The 19,886-nt window shown below is 48.3% G+C and overlaps 1 protein-coding gene across 1 annotated transcript in view; it reads right to left on the bottom strand.

The window, feature by feature from the left end:
• Positions 1–1,527: 1,527 nt before the first annotated feature.
• Positions 1,528–19,886, bottom strand: part of ELF5 (E74 like ETS transcription factor 5) — a 33,035-nt gene continuing 14,676 nt past the window's right edge. The window contains exons 3-7 of the mRNA XM_005890890.3: positions 15,607–15,840; positions 11,150–11,200; positions 4,630–4,698; positions 3,506–3,701; positions 1,528–2,857 (exon numbers count right to left, since the gene is read on the bottom strand). Of these exons, the coding sequence (XP_005890952.1) occupies positions 2,761–2,857; positions 3,506–3,701; positions 4,630–4,698; positions 11,150–11,200; positions 15,607–15,840 (647 nt within the window). The 3' untranslated portion in view covers positions 1,528–2,760. The remainder of the gene's footprint in view (positions 2,858–3,505; positions 3,702–4,629; positions 4,699–11,149; positions 11,201–15,606; positions 15,841–19,886) is intronic.

Here is a 19,886-nt window from a genome sequence, read left to right as displayed (position 1 = left end):
AAAACAAAAACACTGGCTCGAAAAGACGCATGCGCCTCAGTGTTGAAAGCAGCATTGTTTGCCAACATATGGAAGCAAGCTAAGCATCCATGGAAAGAAGATTGGATAAAGATGTGGTGCATATATATAAAATGGAATATTACTCAGCCACAAAAAGAATGAAATTTTGCCATTAGCAGCAACATGGATGGCCCTGGAGGTCATTATGCTTAGTGAAATAAGTCAGAGAATGACAAATACTGTATGATATCACTTACTTGTGGAATCTAAATAATGCGACCAACTAGTGAATATAATAAGAAGCAGACTTACAGAGCGAGAGAACAGACTAGTGGGTGCTAGTCGGGGAGGGGGCAAAATAGAGGTGGAGGAATGGGAAGCACAAGCTCCTGAGTGTAAAGTAGGGTACACGGATGTATCGTACAACATGGGGAATATAGTCAGCATTTTGTAATAACTAAATGGAATGTAACCTTTAAAAATTGTATTGAAAAAAAAAAAAAAACCACCACCTCGAACTAAACACAACAGGGTGCAAACAAAGTTCAAGGTATGAGGCAGCAAGAAGTGACCAAATGCCCTTCCACCCAGTCCAGGAAATTCCTGCCACAGCACTGAGACACTAGTGATACCAGATCTGACTTTTAAAACCAAAGTGGTGATCTGGATTTGCCTGTACATCTCCTGATTTTCAAATAAGGCAACTAATTCACAGGAAACAACAAAACACCACCTCATACACAAGCCATAAAAATGTGTGTTTGTTTGCAAACCAAACAAAAACATACCTGTAGGCCCCACTGGTCCATGCACTCCATCTTGTGAGAACTCTGTCTTCAGAAGGAAAGGTGGTGGGGTAGATCACTCCCCTATATCTCTTACATCTTTGGGACTCTCTAGGAATCTCCATCTCCTAAATGGTAGGAAATATTAATAGAAGGGTCATCCAAGGTCCATATAGTCAAAGTTCTGGTTTTTCCAGCAGACATATATGGATGTGAGAGTTGAACCGTTGAACCATAAAGAAGGCTGAGCGCCCAAGAATTGATGCTTTTGGACTGTGGTGCTGGAAAAGACTCTTGAGAGCCCCTTGGACAGCAAGGAGATCAAACCAGTCAATCCTAAAGGAAATCAACCCTGGATATTCATTGGATGGACTGATGCTGAAGCTGAAACTTCAATACTTTGGCCAACTGAGGCAAATAGTCAACTCATTAGAAAAGACCCTGATGCTGGGAAGGATTGAGGGCAAGAGGAGAAGGGGGTGACAGAGGATGAAATGGTTGGATGGTATCACCAACTCAATGGACATGAGTTTGAGCAAATTCCGGGAGATGGTGAAGGACAGGGAAGAGGGCGTGCTGCAGTTCATGGGGTCACAAAGAGTTGAACACAACTTAGCGTCTGAGCAATGTTTCCTGAGTCAGCCTTGCTAAACTGAACAATCCAGAGACAGTGTAACATGTTAAATATTTTATTCACATTGTTTATAAACTGTATCCACCTGGGAAACACATGAATCCAAAAAATAGATTATTTTACAGTCATTCACATTTTTTAAAAACAAGTGACTTTTGACGTGAAACTCTAAGATGGAGGCCCTCAGTCTATCTTGCGGTTCAGTGCCTCATGACATGAAGCTTCCTGCTCTGGGGAAGGGGTCCTGGGGACAGTCCACCTAGCTGGAGTCACTAATGGTTCACCTACCAGTGACTGATGAGAAAACATCAGTGCAGACTTTAACCCGTGAACGAATATTCACTGGTGTAAATCCATCGTCACTATTTTTGTCAAGGAAATATGCGTTTTAGAGCTTGCGTACCCATCAGGTAGGAAAACAAAGGGAGAGACTCATAGTTTAATTGCCTATTACAGAGCCGTCAGGAAATTCCTGGCTCTGTAAAGGTTTAATGTCTTGCTCACAGACAGAATCGGTGAATTATGATTTTATTGTGTTGACAGCTTGAGCCATGGAAACAGTAGTGGTTTGGAAACTGATGCAAACGTCTGTGGATTAACCCTTTGCACATCTGATGCTCCCTACCCTGGAGAAGAGGGGGAACAAATTCAGCAAGAATTAAGAATGTGCCTAATTTTAAGTGTGTTAGCCCAGAAAGATGGCCATGGGGGTTTTGCTGAGCGGCTAAAAAGATATTCTGGTTAAGAAAGTTTACTATGCTAAATCCAATTATGTATCAGCTTGATGGCTTAGCTCCTTTACCAGTTAAGAAACTTTACTATGGAATTTGACTTTAACGATTTAAAATCTGTCTGTTTATCTTATCACATCTGACCCCCTCCTACTATGTGAACTACAAACTAATCACTTTTTTTTTTTTTTTTTTTGTGAGCTGCCACAGTTACCGATGTGAAAACTTTGGAGCCTTTGGAGTGGGACCACCAGATGAGCCTCTAAATAGCAGAATTGGATCCTTTTTCTCTGAGCAGCACCGATGACACTGGGCATTGTGGTTCTGCAACTCTTCACTAGGGAAGTGATGTTCGATCAGGTTACCACAAAAGGTCATTCCCTCCTCCCCTTGGGTTAAAAAAAAAATAGCTTAAGGGTTGCGGCCATTACCCCCAAACAGACAACAACAACTCTGAGTCCAAACGTAAGCTGAGATGTGGAGAAATTTTATCAGCACGTTGGCAGGTGTTTTTTTGTTTTTTTTTTTTTTAAAGGACTTTCCAATGTCTATTGCAATCTATTGTTTGAAAAGACAGAAATCCATTACATGAGCTGGATGATGGAGCAGATCATAGCTTGTCTTCCTGCCACCCATGTGCATTTTTTCCAAATTTGTACACTAATCTTCGGTCAACCCGTTCCAAAATTCCGGTTTTATAGTAGTACCTGCAAAGACAGCAGAAGAGAAGCACAGGGAGGGTTCACACCCCGGGAGAGCGACAGAACACGAGCTCTCCCCTCGTTCCTCTCAGCTGACGGGGCCAGCCTGTGGTTGCCCTGATATTTTCACACCCTCTTATCAACTTACACTTAAACCTTTCCCAGACATCTTGAAAACTGAACCTCACCACATGCAGTTCAAAATGTGTGTGTATGTGTGTGATGGCCTCAGAGTGATCCCCTGGGAACACTGCCAAGAAGGGCAAGGATGACGTGTCAGTTTACAAACCCTAATCTCACCTGAAACTAAGTCCCAAAGTGTAGTCTCATGACCTTTTGGTTATCAAGTAAAAAGAGCCCTGTAATTTTCTATGTGTGTGCTGTTGCTTCAGTCGTGTCTGACTCTTCTGCAACCCGCTGGGCTGTAGCCTCCTCTGTCCATGGGATTCTCCAGGCAAGAATACTGGGATGGGTTGCCATGCCCTCCTCCAGGGGATCTTCCCGACCCCAGGATCGAACCTGCATCTCTTACGTCACCTACGTCGGCAAGCAGGTTCTTTAACACTAGTGCCCCTGGGAAGCCCAGTTTTCTATGGCTGACCATTTAATATAACTGTGCTGGCAGACTCACGGCATTTCATGCTGTTCACCTACCTCAGAGCTCTGCTCAGCTTTTCGTACGTCATTCTGTCATTTTTCTTCCTTTGTCCCCACATCTTCGCCAGGGCTTCTGATTTAACCACCCGAAAAATACCTTGTTCCCTATCTTCCCATTCCAGAATGCCGCAGTTTTCCTCAGGAGATAGAAGCAGATCTCGCACAAATTCCCATAGATGAGAACTCTGGAGGCCTTTAGGGAAGCAAAGAAAAGTGAAAAATTAAAAAGTTTCAAGTCATACAACTTCTTATGAAACCATGAGAACTGCTCCTGCATGGAGTTAGTCTCAAAATTATGACCGAACACTCTACTTGGAGCCTTACAGAGCTGTGAAATGTTCTCTTCTGCTAAAACAGTTACAAAACACCCACAGAGACACCAAATTTACGGCAACCAGCGACACTGGTTCATGAAGCTTCCCCACTCTATGGAACTCCTGACCAGTTCTTATGGAATTAACGATGTGACAGTCGAATGATGCTTTGATTCTTCTTTCTGACAAGCAGTATGGTTCTTCTGAGGCCCCATAGCTACAACCATCTGGCTGGACTAATCCTACAGGTGTGTTTTTCATGAGAAACTGGTATTTCTGTTGTTCCATTGTATCATCGTTAAAACTGACTCTGGAGCCTGGGTTTGGGTCCTGATTTACCTCTTCTTGCTCTGTAACCAAATCTCTCTAGTCATTGTCTCCCTCAAATGGGTTAGTAAGAGTACTCTCTCATAGCACAGGTTAGAGGATCATGATTTAATACGTGTTAAACGGTTAGACCCAAGCCCAGCAGGATGGACCCTGTAGATCTGTCTCAGTGCTGGGAAAGCTAACAGAATTGCTATTATCCTGAGTACCTTTGAGAGAAGAATCCACAGTAGACCAGGAGAAAAAAACCCAAATTCAATCTGGCTAAAACATTTACTTAAATTCTCCTATTACCATTTCCAAGGGAAAAGAAAAATTTGATAACACTTACAAAAGTAATCATCAGTTTCTCTGCTGTGTTGTTCAGGAAATAACTAGTCCTGTTCAAACACTGGGTCTCAAAGCTTATTGAAGTAGATGGTGTTGTCTCATGAATGGTTTCAAAAAATTAGCAACGACAAACGACATCAGCATACTTACTTGTTCGACTATGACTGTGACAGTCTTGACTTTTGATGCCACTTGTTTTCAAGCAACTGGAATCAGCATCTGCAACAGAGTGATTGACAGCTGCAGGAAGAAATCTAGAGGCCACATTCAGACCTCAAGTCACACCAAATGAGCAGCTATGAATTGGACACCTTCGTGGCAGGAGACAACTGGTGCCGGCTGTTCTGGGGATAATTAGTAGGTTTCAGGAGAATTTGTATTCAACACTGGGGCCCAACTGTGTGTCAGATTCCAGGTTCTGAGCTGGAAACAGAAAGCTGGAGACAAGGCAGACTTGGTCCTCGCTCAGGTAGAGGCTGAGGACTACAGGGCAAGGAAAATACAAGTGAAACACGAATCGCCCCTGTTGTAAGTGTTACGAAGGAAGGAGGCATTAGGCAGAGCATGGAGGCAGGCGAAAGCTCCTGCTGCATCTAGATGGGGTGGGCAGGGCGGGTCTCCTAGAGGAACACATTCATGCTAACGTCAGGAGGTGGGAGAGGGTTTCAGAGGGAAGGAGCAGCAGTGCAAAGCCCAGGGGACCTCCGGGTGCTAGGGAGGGTGGGAGGTGTTGCCTCGGGGGCAGCTAGCTGCTGACAAGTCACGTGGGCACCTGAGAATGGCGAGGGATTTTATTCAACAAGTGAAGACGGAAGACTTTGACAAGATCCACACGTTAAGAAGATCCCTCCGGCTAGTGTGGAGAACAGACCAGAAAGGACACAGGGAAAAGCAAAGGGACTACAGCTTATGAAGAGCAGAAAGCAAAGCATGAAATCAATGCAGGGTTAGATTAGAACTCAGGCTGCAGCAGTCTGAGACAGGGGTATAGTTTCATAATTATGTAACAGCCAAATGGGAAAAGAATTTGAAAAAGAAGAGATACATGCATAGGTATAACTGAGTCACTTTGCTGAACACAACATTGTTTATCAACTATACTCCAATATAAAATAAAAAAATCTGGCCTTCCATTTAGAAGCCACAGCTAAATGTCCACAGAGGCTTCTAGCAGGGGGTGGTCCTTCTCCTGTCAACAGGTAGAGTCTGCGGTCCCCACACCTCCAATATGGGCCATGAACGGAGCCCAGAATTCACGCCCTGAGACTCCCAAGGCTGGCAGGAAGACGTCACAGACCAGGTCACAGCTGGGTCCAGTGGCCAGCCCTGCAAGTGGAGTCTTGGAAGAGGATCCTCCGCCCCTCCCCTCTCACCTCCCTTCCCCCTCCCATCCCTACCTCCCTTCTCCAGGGCCTCCCCTCCCCCTCCTCAAACGCAGGACTTGGACGCCTTGCATGATGTGCAAGCCTCCCATGCAGAGCTCTGCCCAAACTGCCTGTTTGTGTGTAAATAATAAATTGTTTGAGCCACAAAAATAAAATAAAAAATTTTAAAAAACCCACAAAGTGTATATGATTCAAATCTAAAAGGTGGCAGCAGACCACCCCTCCCAATCCCTACATCACCTGCTCCCTCCACTCCAGCCACAGTGGCCTCCCAGCTCCTTCTGAAACTCACAGGCACCTCCTGCCTTGGGGCACTTGCTCCCTTGGCCCTGAGTGCTCTTCCCTGGGGCGTCCAGGGGCTTAGGCTCTCACCTCCATCTTTGCTCAAAGTCACCGTTTCGGGGAGGCCCTCTCTGACGGCTGAGCCGGAAGTGCACACACTCACCCTACTCAACACTCCATGTCCTAGTTCTATTTTTTGCCACCGTATATGTCGCCATGGAACATATTATGTATTTATTTTCTTCACTGGCTGACTCTCCCTACTAGAGGGCAGGGATTTGTGTTCCCATGTGTATCCCCAGAACCTAGCACAGTGTGGGGCATACAGTAGGTGCTCAATAAATGCTGTGGCACAGCCATGTACTGTACTGCACTGTTCTCACCATCCCTGCTGTAGGGAGGCGATGCTACAACTCCTGAATGACAAAGTATGCTGTCCTAGGAGGGAATGGTGCCCCGTGCACCGCACCACTGCCCAGGGTGGCTGGTCTCAACGCCCATGGGTCTTGTCACTCTGCGGGGTGACAGCCTGCAATGGTGCTCTGTGGTCTCCCGGGCAGAGGCTGCCATGTCAGCCAGGCCTTTCACACCCAGACCTCCACCTGGTTCTCCAGGTTTATCTCTTGCTGCTCCTCAACTCCTTCCCTCCTCTTGGGTCAGATGGTCCCAACAGGGCTCGACTCTCTCCCGCCTCAGGGCCTTTGCACAGGCTCCCTGCCTCCCACTTCCACCCAACCGACTCCGTTCTCACAAAACTCTTCAGGAAGGCTTCTTGGAGCCCACCCTTCTCTGTCCCACAACACCTGTGCATTTCTCAGTGTCCAGCACCGGACCCACTATCCCTCTACTGCAAAGGTCCACGTCAGCTGTTGGTCACCTGAACTGACAGCTGATATTCATTCAAAGTGGAAAGTGTTAGTCGCTCAGTCGTGTCCGACTCTTTGTGACCCCATGAACTGTAGCCCGCTAGGCTCCTCTGTCCACGAGGTTTGCCAGGCAAGAATACTGGAGTGGGTTGCAATTCCCTTCTCTAGGGGATCTTCCTGACCCAGGGATCGAACCTGGGTGCCTGCATTGCAAGCAGATGAGTGCTTACTAAATGCCAAGTGCTTGGTGAGGGCTTCACAGACAGCATCTCATTTCATTTTTGCCAAGATCCCTTGAGGTATTATTGCTTTTTCCCTTTACTGAGGAGCAACTGAAGCCCAGAGAGTTTAAGGGTTTCACCAAGGAAGGTGGAGCGAGGACTTGGACCTAAAGCAGTTCTGTTCCAAAGCGGCTGTTCACAACTACTGCTTCAGTGTGTCTCTCATGGCAAGTATCTGTTCAACAGATACTTAATGAATAGTCATTGAAATGTGTTGAACGTCTGCTGTGGCTAGGTGGTCACCCAATCTCATCCACCCTTATGATGCATGTTTCTTACTCTCCCCACTTTACATATAAGAAGACAGAGGTGTCTCACTGGAGGTCCCTCACTCACAGGCTCCTGAGGGACCACACGAAACAGGTCCCAGTCTCTCCTCTCAGGGGACTTAGACCCAAGTGGGAGGGAACAGCCAGTGAACAAACCCATATTGGTGATAAACGCGGTGGAGAAAGATGCTGTAGTAGTGTGAAAGGATCGAGGCAGTGGTGAAGGGGCTGAGCGACACTGCGATCATAACAGGAGCCAACAAAGAAAGCTCTTGGACAAGAAGACAGCTGAACAGGAAGGAGCGCGCCCTGGAGACGTTTGGGGAGCCTGTCTAACGGCGGAGCTGAGATCACATCTAATTTTCTGGCATTGGAGCCCTCAGCTCAAGTAACTGCTGTGCATGGTTCACTGAAACGAACAATGACATGAACACGTGACTTCAGTGTTCAGGGTCCCTTTGGCCTCCCCTCTGCTATTTCCTACGTTGTAGCCTAGGATCATATCATTGTGGGAAAACAGGCCTGAGCACACAGGCCAAACCTCAACCAACGCTCAGGAGAGATCAGCTGACAGTGGAGATGCTGCCAGGTGGAGAGAGGTCAACGGAGGTGAGCAGCGTTGATGGTCAGTTGATCAAGATGGAGAAAGGGTTTCGCCCTCCTCTCAGATCCGGTGCCATGCTCTGCGGCGTCGCCTACAGAGCAGGCATGGCCTTTGTTTTAATTTAATCTTTCAGGAAGAGAGAAACAAATGGAGCGGTCAAGATAAACAAAGGTGAACTATAAACTGGGGATTGGACAACAGCTTTCACTGAAATGCCCAAATGGCAAGAACAGGTGGAAGAGAGTCACCTTTTTAATTCTTAAGATTTCTTCCACGTGCTTTGGACAGAAGCTACGTGGCTGGATGGGATGGACACAGGATTGATCAGCAAGAGGCGAGGTGGGTGGGATGGTGGGCGTTTCCACCTGTGGGTCTTGCCAGAGATAAACAGTCCTGCTCTATCCATTCCTACTTCTCAGCAGTGGATTTGATGGTAGTCAAGGGTAAACTAGGCTGGAGGCCCCGCTTGGCTCGGGGGTGGGGCTGGGGGTGGGGATAGAGGGGCTGAAGCCATCACTGTGTGGCCACGTTGAGGGAAGTTCCCACGTCCAAAGCTCCCCAAGGCGGCAGTGGTGGTAGCATCACAGTGAACCCTGCCCCACCCCAAGCTTTTCTGCAGAGGTCCGCAGAGTCTGAGGGTTGCTCTCCCTGCCTCACACTGACCTTCATCTTGGATGTGTCTCCGTGGCGGGGCTGTGCCTGACACGGGCCAATGGGAACAGGGCCCAGGCTCTCTGCTGTCTGTGGGATTTGGAGAGGTTTGTTTGCCTTGAAACTGGAGACTGGTAAAGTGTGGCCAGAGGATATGTTCCCCGTCGTTGACTGAAATCACGCTCACTGTCCTCCAGAAGCTGGGATAGAGACTGGAGGGGTAGTGTCTACACTGAGCTTGTCACGCACACGTCCCCGAAGGCCAGCAGTCCAGTCACAGAGCTGCATCTCGGGCCAACGCAGGAAGTGCCCGGCAGCGAGGCTAGCCCTGCAGGCTTGGTTCACTGGCTCTTCTGAGGCAGAGGTGGGGCAGGGCCGGGGAGAGGAGAGAACAAGTGGAGAAGAGCTGGGGTGCGTCCCTTAGGCCCCTTCTGACGGTTTCCTAGCTTGTTGGGTGTAAGTCAAAAATCCCTTGTTCTCTGAATCATTGTGGCGCTGGGCCCAGACTCAGAGGAATTCTGAGTCCGAGGTCTCAACTGAGTGGACAGCAGAGTGAGCACAAGGGTCTGGGGGCACGTGTGCGTGCATGTGTGTGCACCTGTGGGCATGTGGTGCGGAGCGCAGCGTATAAGAGCATAGACCTTGAGGAGATGAGTCGGAAGCTCAGTTCCGCAATGACTTGTGACTTGTGAGTTCCAGCACCGCCAGTTTCCACAGTAGCAAATGGGGATAATGCTACTATCTACTGAAGTTACTCACTGGTAGAGATGTGGATGGACCAAGAGATCATCATACAGAGTGAAATAAGTCAGAAAGAGGAAAACAAATATCATATATTAACACATACGTGTAGAATCTAGAAAACTAGTATAGATGATCTTTTTTGCAAAACAGAAGTAGAGACACAGATGTAGAGCTCAAACATATGGACACCAAAGGAGAAGAGCGGGGGATGGGATGAATTGGGATTTTGGGATTGACATACACACACTATTGATACTGAGTATAAAATAAATAACTAATGAGAAGGCAATGTATAGCTCAGGGAACCCTACTCAGTGCTCTGTGGTGACCTAAATGGGAAGGAAATCCAAAATAAAAGAGGGGATTTTTTTATATACAGGATTATATAGAGGATTCACTTTGTGGTACAGCAGAAACTAACAGAGCACTGTAAAGCTACTATACTCCAATAAAAATTAAAAAATAAAAATACATAGTGAAGTTATATATGAGGATTGTGGTGTTGGAGAAGACTCTTGAGTCTCTTGGACTACAAGGAGATCGAACCAGTCAATCCTAAAGGAGATCAGTCCTGAATATTCATTGGAAGGACTGGTGCTGAAGCTGAAGCTCCAGTACTTTGGCCACCTGATAGGAAGAACTGACTCACTGGAAAAGACCCTGATACTGGGAAAGACTGAAGGCGGGAGGAGAAGGGGACGAGAAGATGAGATGATTGGATGGCATCACCAACTCGATGGACATGAATCTGAGCAAGCCCCGGGAGTTGGCGATGGACAGAGAAGCCTGGTGTGCTGCAGTCCATGGCGTTGCAGAGTCAGACACAACTGAGACTGAACTGAACTGAACTAACAATGTACATAGAATATTTGGCCTGGCAGCATGCTGGGCACGTAGTAAGGGTTTCACAAACGGCCACCGTAGCTATGAATTTAATCTTACAGTTATTGAAGATGGATGGGAACATTGCTTGAACCCCCAGATGGATGCCACTTTGTCCTGGTTGGTCAGGCCCCCAGGCCAGGACTTTTGAGAGGGTCTCAGTAACCAAGAGCAATCATCATCAGCTTTAAAAAATGAAGGCTCCAAAGTTCCCTTTCCTAAACCTTCTCCATCTGCAGAAGTAAAACCACGAGGGTTAATTTTCAGTCAACAAGGCCATCTGAGATCCTCCATTGCCTTATAATTATAAATGTGATCTGCTTAATGAGCTCTGATTTTTAGACATTATCAACCACAAGGCCTCTAATGGTTGGTAATTTGTAATTACGATTTTTTACTGCTAATGGGTACCAGTATTTGGAGCAACTAGGCTGCTGGCATAGGTTAGGCACTTTATATGCACTGTTACTTGAACTCATCATGACCCAGCGAGGGTCTGACCATTTTATAGACAAAGAAATTGAGTCTGGGGGAGGATAAAGAAGCCACAGACCCAAGCCCCATGCTCCACCATGTTGCTCCTGCCATCTTCTCTTCGTCTCCCACCGTTTCAGGTTATCAGCCTTTGAGTGAAGTCCTACAAGAACCATCGAGCCCCTGTGCGCTACAACAGCCATGGCACAGCAGCGTGAACTTGGTTACTTACAGTCTTTGAGGGTGGCCTTGGTCTCATCAGGATCATTAAAAAAGGAGTAACCTGGGAAAGAAACAGAAATCCATTAACCATGGTATACAACCCTGGTTTCTGTGGCCAGGCCAGAAGGGGAGGTGCTGGGGAGAAGGGGAGTGATTTTATCCTCTGCGGGGTAGTTTTATTTCACAAGGAAACTTGGAAACCACCTGGCCCTTACAGGGCCACCCCAAAGCCACTCCTGAGAGATACAACCTCCTGGTACTTTTTTGGCCACTGCACAGCTTATGCAGTCTTAGTTCACCAACCAGGGATCAAATCAGGGCCCCAGCAGTGAAAGCGCTGAGTCCTAACTACTGGACCACCAGGGAATCCCCCAACCTCTTTGTTTTTAAAGGTCACCCCGGGAGAGCCCTGGGCCAGGCCTCCCAGCAGCTTCTAGAATGTTTTGAGTGGCTATTGGGAGCGAGTCCTGGCTTGGGGTCGGGAGGCCTGAGCTCTGCACTGGTCTGAGTCATCGACCCTTGTGCAGACTTGCCAGTCACCCAGCCTCCAGGCTTGTGTTCCTTCCCGGCAACACGTGACAAAACCACCCTGACCACCCTGTTGGCGCCGTCTATGATCTGGGATGTGACCTCTGATCCCTCGGGTATTTGAACACGTGTGACATGCTGGTCTACAATGGACACGAGAATGGACACAGGAAGCCTTAAGAAACCCGACGTGAGGATTCAAAGAGGGGTCTGGAGACTGCTGTTCTCCTCTGAAGGAGGGGGGTGAGGTTGGGACTGGATCAGGACTTTCAGATCACATTTTCACACAGCACCATAGGCCAGAGGACATCCATTTTCTAACGTGGCGTCCAACGTGAGGGCCAGTTTCCGTTTACTGAGAAGACAGGAACAGGGCATAGCTGTGACTGCTGACTCCTAGGGCCGCTGGTTCTCAGAATGACTGGTTCTGGTCAGCCATACACTGTTCCTTCTTCCCAAGAACAGGCGGGGTTGCCGGGGGATCTTCCTGTCCTGCGCTGGGGAGCTGCCTCCTTCCTCCTCCCTTCCCACCGACCCCGTGCTCAGGGCCAGGGTCCCTCTGATTCTGGGCCCTTAAATCCCACTACAGTACCTGTGGAGCCAGACCACACACTGGGCAGAGAGACCCCCTTTGACTCCTCTGCCTGCTAAAACTTGGTCTGTGCCCTTTTCTGTCAGAGCCCCAATCTGTGGGGTCATATAAGGCCTAAACCAGCCTTCTCGGGTGGTGCTAGAGGTAAGGAACCCGCCTGCCAATGCAGGAGACATGAGACGTGAGTTCGAAACCTGGGTCGGGAAGATGCCCTGGTGGAGAGCATGCAACCCACTCCTGTATTCTTGCTTGGAGAATCCCATGGACAGAGGAACCTGGCAGGCTACAGTCTACAGGGTTGCACAGAGTCAGACACGACTGAAGTGACTTAGCACGCATATACACATGCAAGGCCTAACCTAGGTAATAACCAGTTTAACATATAACTTATAGACCAAACAAGGACTTTTCTGAGGATAAAAAACAGGATAACAGGTGAAGACACTATGTCCTGGGCAGATTGGGACACTGGAAACTTTGGTCACAGTACCTGCATTTCAATACACTTTACACACTCCCACCCAAGCAACAGTGAATAGAGATCTAAGAACTGAGCAGGCTGATGGGGTAATCTCACTGCTCAACACGATAACCGTCCTGGCCTGCAGACTGCCTGAAAGACCATCATGGGGGGTGGCTTTGTGGCTCCTAGGATCCTTTAGAATAAGAAGAGGCAACCTGTGGCCTGTTTAAAAACCAGCTGGTTTTTCACTTATCCATTTTGCACAGACCTTGAGGTGATGGGACCAGGGACAGATATGTTTTGATGTAACAATTGCCTGGAACAGAAGGGCCCCAGAGGGGAGATCCCAGCACAGGACCTGCAGGGGCCTGAAGACAAACGTGATTGACTTGACCTTTGACTGAGGCTGGCAGTGCCAAGCTGCATCTTCTCCTAGATGGGCTACTCTTCTCTGTGGTCCTGGCAATCTTGTGCAAGGCTGTTCCCTTGGAAGGGTTCCGAATGGAGCCTACCTCCTCCCTGAGCCTCTGTGATTTGCTCAGACTTGCCTTGTTTCCTGGAAGCCCATTCTGTGCGGACCACTGACCCTGGTAGGTCACTGGCACTGGCAATAGTCACGTACGGACTGGAAATCAAGGGACGGCAGGCCTGTTTGTCCCTTCCTTGCCCTCAAGAGGCCATGGTTCCTAGGGCAGAAGCCAAGCAGTGCCTGAGGGCCCCCGTCCTGGGCTTTTGTGCCCTTAGGCACTCATGATGGGGGAGATCAAGGTGGGGGCAAAGAATCTCAGAGCTGGAAGGTCCTCTTTGGGTTTCTCCCCAAATAGGAATCCCTGTCACAGCACCTCCATCAAGCAAGGGACCATTAGGTTGTTTGATTACCTCCAGTGATGGGGAGCCTCCTACCTATGATAACTTTGAAACAGCCTTTTTATTTTTTTTTAATTTGATTTTTCTTAAACGCCAAGAACATTTTGCATTGGAGTATAACCAATTAACAATGCTGTTACAGTTTCAGTGAACAGTGAAGGGACCTGGCCATACATGAAACCAAAGAAGGTGCTTTTAGAAATGTCTCCTTAAATGGAGCTGAAATATGTTTCCTTTATTTATTAAATTATGTTTTCTTCTTGGTTATATTCATTATGACAAAAGCAGGTGTCATTCACTGTATTTGCTTCCTTATCTGCTTATGCCAGGTAATGTTTCACTGAATCCTGTCAAGAAGGCTGAGGATGTGTGTATCATTACCCCACCCTAGAGGTGAGACAATGGAGATTCACAGAGGTTTAACCCTGTGCCAGAGGTCCTGTGGCTCTGACGTGTTAGAGCCAGGGTAGGAACAAAGGTCTTTTTGATCTCGAAGCCCTTGCTTTGTACTGACTTTCCACGAATCAGCCTTGTTTTCTGTGTGACCCTGGAGAAGTTACTTAACCACTTGGGTCCTCAGTCCCTTTATCTGTGATATGGGAAAATAGAATCATATGTTCTCAAAAAACCTTTCCGGATTTAAAAAACCTGTCCATATACATTCTACTCTTTCAGGGCATGTGTGTGCATGCTAAGTCTCTTCAGTCATGTTTGACTCTGTGCAGCCCCATGGATTATAGCCCACCAGGCTCCTCTCTCCATGGGATTCTCCAGGCAAGAGTACTGGAGTGGATTGCCATGACCTCCTCCAGGGGATCTTCCCAACCCAAGGACTGAACTCCCCTCTCTTACGTCTCCTGTATAGGCAAGAGTCTTCTTTACCACTAGCATCACCTGGGAAGCCCCTTTCAGGGCATGAAATGAAAGTTGCTCAGTCATGTCCGACTCATTGTGATCCCATGGACTATACTGTCCATGGAATTCTCCAGGCCAGGATACTGTAGTGGGTAGCCTTTCCCTTCTCCAGGGGATCTTCCCGACCCAGGAATCAAACCGGGGTCTCCCACATTGCAGGTGGATTCTTTACCAGCTGAGCCACAAGGGAAGCCCAAGAATACTGGAGTGGGTAATCTATCCTTTCTCCAGGGGATCTTCCCTACCCAAGAATCGAGCTGGGGTCTCCCTCATTGCAGGCAGATTCTTTATCAACTGAGCTAGTAGGGAAGACCCCCTTTCAGGGCATGTTATGGCAATGGCACCCCACTCCAGTACTCTTGCCTGGAAAATCCCATGGATGGAGGAGCCAGGTAGGCTGCAGTCCATGGGGTCGCTAAGAGTCGGATACGACTGAGCGACTTGACTTTCACTTTTCACTTTCATGCATTGGAGAAGGAAATGGCAACCCACTCCAGTGTTCTTGCCTGGAGAATCCCAGGGACGGGGGAGCCTGGTGGGCTGCCGTCTATGGGGTCGCACAGAGTCGGACACCACTGAAGTGACTTAGCATGTGTTAAATAAAGATACTATCGCCACCTTGTGGCCAATTGATCCTTGACCATTAGGAATGTGATGAAATTGCAATTAGTTGAGCCTCCCTGGAAATAGGGAAGGTAAAGAGTCTAGTTAATTTTCTTCTGCTGCTTAATGAAAGGTCAAGCCAAGTCTCTTTCTGTCCACTTTTCATGGCTACCAATCTTTATGAACATAATATTTTGTATCGGCCTGGTTCCTGGGCAATCCCTGAAGATGTTTTAGTTTTCTTTTTCTTTCTTTCTCATTTTTTTAAAAATGGACTCAACTTACTTCCTTGGTACTCACTCTGCTTTTCCTCCAATCTCTGATTCTAGCATGCTAGAACTTCTAGGTATGGAAAGGTCTGGTTAGTAGAGGATCTGGGTTAACAGTTGTAGTTAATAAAATATCGCCACGTGAGTCCTATGGTGGGGCAGGACCTCAGAGGTCATTTGGTCCCAATCCCTTGCCCCTGTCCTTGAGGCCCCACGCTCTGGACACTGACCTTGTGAGCGGATGCTCTGGAGGATAAAGTACAGATACTCCCCACAGACGCCGGCCGCCTCCATGAACTCCTCCTGTGTCATGCCGCACAGCTGCAGGCCGCTGATGTTGAAATGGCAGAAAGAGATGCAGTTGGCGTCCAGCTTGTACTGGTCACAGCAGAACTGGAGCCATTCCCAGACGTGGCGCTTCGTCCAGTATTCGGGGTGGACGGATGTCCAGTAGGAGTCGCAAGCTGCACCAGGAAGAGACAAGTGAGGGATGACAGCTGGGAGAGGATTAGAAGCCCCCCGGAGGAGGCTCTGATTTTGTTAACATCCTCATCCTCTGTCCAGTGAGTCAACAGGGCCTCCAGTCCTGGGGTGTTTTTCTGGGACCCTAGTAACTTTCTATCCTGCAGTGAAAACCAGAGGCATCCTGTGTGTAGACTTATTGGGAATGAGGGAATGAGAGGAATAAGAAACCTGATTATGGCTTGGGAGTACCTTGAAGGGGGGTCACTATAGGAGAAGGAAAGAAAAAGTCCCTTCAGGTATTTGGTTTCAAACAACATGACATCAAGAGTATAGACTTTAGAGCCTGATAAGCCTGGGTTTTAATCCTGGTTCCATGGCTTTCTACTTGGGCAAGGTTCACAGATATTTAAACCTCAGTTTCCTTATATGCAAAATGGGGATAATATGCTCCACTTACAGGGCTGTTCTGGAGTTTGTGGTTAATGTATATAGACTACATGGCACAGAGAAAATTATTGATCAATATTTATTCAATACCTGTGGTGTTCCAGGCACCATTTGAAGCGGATTTGATTCCCTCTGCTTTTATGGACAGCTGCCCCACACTAGCTACTGGTTTGTATATTGTCTCTGGCCATCTTGGGTTGCTGAGATGTTGCCCAAGTGTTTGGCAGACCATGGATCACCGGAGCAGGCTTCTCTAGGGGATGGGGGAGGTGGAAGTGTTGGTTGTATTGCCGTTCTTGTGTTTTGGTGGTGTTTTGAGGAATTTCTATCCCAAGGTCAGATCCCCTTCACTCCTTCACTGAAGCTCCCTATGCCCCCAGACAGAGGTGGGCACCATCCTGTCCAAGAGGCTGAGAGGTGGTTGTGCTGACCCAGGGGCAGAGACGGGTGCTCAACAGACTGTCCCAATGCCAGGAGAAACTAAAAGGTTGATGGATCAGGTGTGGAAGAGCTGAGGGACCAGGTCCTTGATCAGGCACTTTGACAAATCTTGCAATTACCATGGTACTTGTTCATTCATTCAAAAAGCTTCAGTTTTCTCATCAGTAAAATGGGCATAATGATAGCCCCTACATCATAGGGTTGTTCTGTGGATTAAATGAGTTAATATATATAAAAGTACTTAGAAAACAGTCTAGAAGATTTTTAGTGCTATTATTATCATTAAGCACCTTTGATGACAAAGGTCCATATAGTCAAAGCAATGGTGGTTATCCAGTAGTCATGTACAGATGTGAGAGTTGGACCATAAAGAAGGCTGGGTACCAAAGAATTGATATTTTTGAACTGTGGTGCTGGAGAAGACTCTTGAGAGTCACTTGAACAGCAAGGAGATCAAACTGGTCAATCCTAAAGGAAATCAACCCTGAATATTCATTGGAAGGACTGATGCTGAAGCTGAAACTCCAATACTTTGGTTACCTGATGTGAATAGCTGACTCATTGGAAAAGACCCTGATGCTGGGAAAGAGGGCAGGAGCAGAAGGCAGGTGACAGAGAATGAGCTGGTTGGATGGCATCATTGACTCAATGGATAAGAGCTTGAGTTAACTCCAGGAGACAGTGAAGGACAGGGAAGCCTGGTGTGCTGCAGTCCATGGGGTTGCCAAGAAATGGACATGACTTAGCGACTTAACAACAACAAAGATTATCCCTGAACACCTACTATGTGTGAAACAACAAATTGTGAGCTAAGGATTCATCATGAATAGGAGGTTTGGTTTCTGTCCTCCAGGAGGAATCCGAGGTTCACAGAGGACCTGCTGAAGGTCCCACAGCCAGTGGTGGGCAGAGTTGGGATACGAACTCCAGTCTGAACTCGAAAGCCAGTGCTCTTCCCATTCTATCATGCTGGTGTTCAGAGGTCAGTACAGAGAAGAGATGAAATATGGAAGGAGAATTGGACGCCAGCGGAGAGCCAGAGAGAAGGAGAGGGCTGAGGAGAAAGCAGCAGGCAGAGCCAGGAAGAGGTGACTGGCTCAGGCTGTGTGGATGACAGAGTATCTCTCATCAGTTAGACCCCACAGTAAATGGCAGCGAGGCTGTTATGATTCTCTCTTTAAATGCTGAATTTGCTGCCACTATCACCAAATGAACTGTGGCAATTCTAATATCTAGCAGGAGATGGCTTCTCTGCCCCTAAGCATCCATTTGTGTTGGTCAGGCTGCTATGTGCCCTGACCTACACCACCTTTGCGTCCTCAAATCCTCCCACATGGGTAATAGGAAGAAACTGAGGCTCCCTCTAACTCAGAGCCCTTCCAGAAATCTCTTTTCCTACCTTGAAGTGGACTGAGATCAAACTTGAACACTAGGTTTGTTATAGATTCGGGTCCTTGGACTCTTTAATCAATAGAAATTGATAAGAGACCAGACCAGGAATTCAGGCAAGACTTATGACTTGTGCTGCAGCACGAGGGAATGAGAACAAGAAACAGGTGTCCCTGCTAGATGCTGGGGGAGGGTTAACCTGGTTTCTCAAGTAGGGTGAGGGAGGGCGTGAATTGGTGGGTCAGGCTGGAGGGGTGGTTTAGGTGGTCTGCCCATCCCCTTGGAGGCGCTGAGCCCAGGAATCACGCACGGTTCCCTGCTTCTGCTCCGGTGCCTCAGAAGTGGTGGTTGGGTTTGGGCCTTTTTGTATTTTAGGGCTTTTTGTATTTTATTGTTCATCATTTAGGGCTTCCCTGGTGGCTCAGGCAGTAAAGCATCTGCCTACAATGCAGGAGACACAGCTTTGATCCCTGGGCCGGGAAGATCCCCTGGAGAAGGGAATGGCTACACACTCTTTCTTGCCTGAAAAATTCCATGGACAGAGGAGCCTGGTGGGCTTGGGCTGCAGTCCATGGGGTCACAAAGAGTCAGACAGGATTGAACAACTTTCACTTTCAGCCATTTGCCCCAAGTATGCATGCCTGCAGTTATTTTTAGTCCCTTAATAGTTTTTTTTTTCTTTTTTTGTATTTTATGTTTTTGTATTTTATGTTCGAGATGTTTGTCTGGGTGTAAGCACTACAGCAAAGGATCCCAGATTTTAGGTTTATTTAAATTTAAGTTTTTAATCAGAGTTGATATCTGGCCAGGATGGCAGAGGTTGACGTTGCTGGATGAGGAGGGACCCCTATCAGTCGTGGGGTGGGGCTCCAGGATCTCCTCGGAAAATCTGGGGGCCTTTTCCCATCTGGGCTGTGTTTCCATGTGCTGAGTTCTGGCTGGAGTAAACCCGGGGCCTCCGCCTCGCTGGTATTCCCATGAGACTTTTATGAACCTTGCAATTCTTCCGCCCCAGTCCTGAGCTGAACCCCGCCGGGGGTATCTATCTGGGCACTGCCCTTGGAGGACACACTTTCTTTCTTTCCATGGAGAGTGTTCGCCAAGTCTCCAGGCCCCTCCCCGCTCCTCACCTCAACCCCTGTGTTATTTTCTTTGGCTCTGGGAGACGGCCATGGCCGTGTTGTTTCTGGAGGCCAGCGAGGCCTGAAGGATTCAGAGAAGTGTCATGGACACTGGGAAGGCACCGCTGGCTCTGCCTGCTTCCCCTGGGCTCCGAAGCTCCCCACAGAGCGGGCTTTGTGCGCCGCTCCCGCCCCTGGAGGGAGGCCAGGGCCGGGGCCAACATGGCGGCTCTCCTCACCCGCTGAGTGCCTCCCGCGGCCCCCGGAGTGGAGAGAGAAGTGGCTGTTCTCGGCCCTGTGGAGGGCGAAGAGCCAACATGCTGGGAAGACTTTTGGTTATGGGGTGTTTGCGCCATCCTGTCCTCACAGCGGTGAGGAAGGCCTGCTTCCTCCTCCTCACTCGGTCCGTCCCCACCCCCCCCTCAGCATTGCCTCCAGCCCCAGGCACTTCTGGTCACTTAGGATGGCATCAGCCTGTCTTCTACTTCCTGCTCATCCTCAAGAGCACAGCTCACTGCCCCTCTCAGGGAGGCCAGCCCTCCTCACCCCGATTCAGGGGTCCTCCTGTCACCTCCCTCCCCATTCCCCCAGGTGGGCGGGCGCAGCTCCGCTTTGTTCAACCTGAGTGGGCTGGGAGCTGGCCTAGC

The sequence above is a fragment of the Bos mutus genome, chromosome 15 (assembly GCF_027580195.1).
Source record: "Bos mutus isolate GX-2022 chromosome 15, NWIPB_WYAK_1.1, whole genome shotgun sequence".
Lineage (NCBI taxonomy): Eukaryota > Metazoa > Chordata > Mammalia > Artiodactyla > Bovidae > Bos > Bos mutus.
Note: the sequence above shows the minus strand (reverse complement) of the source record. Positions and strands in the feature narration are given on the sequence as shown.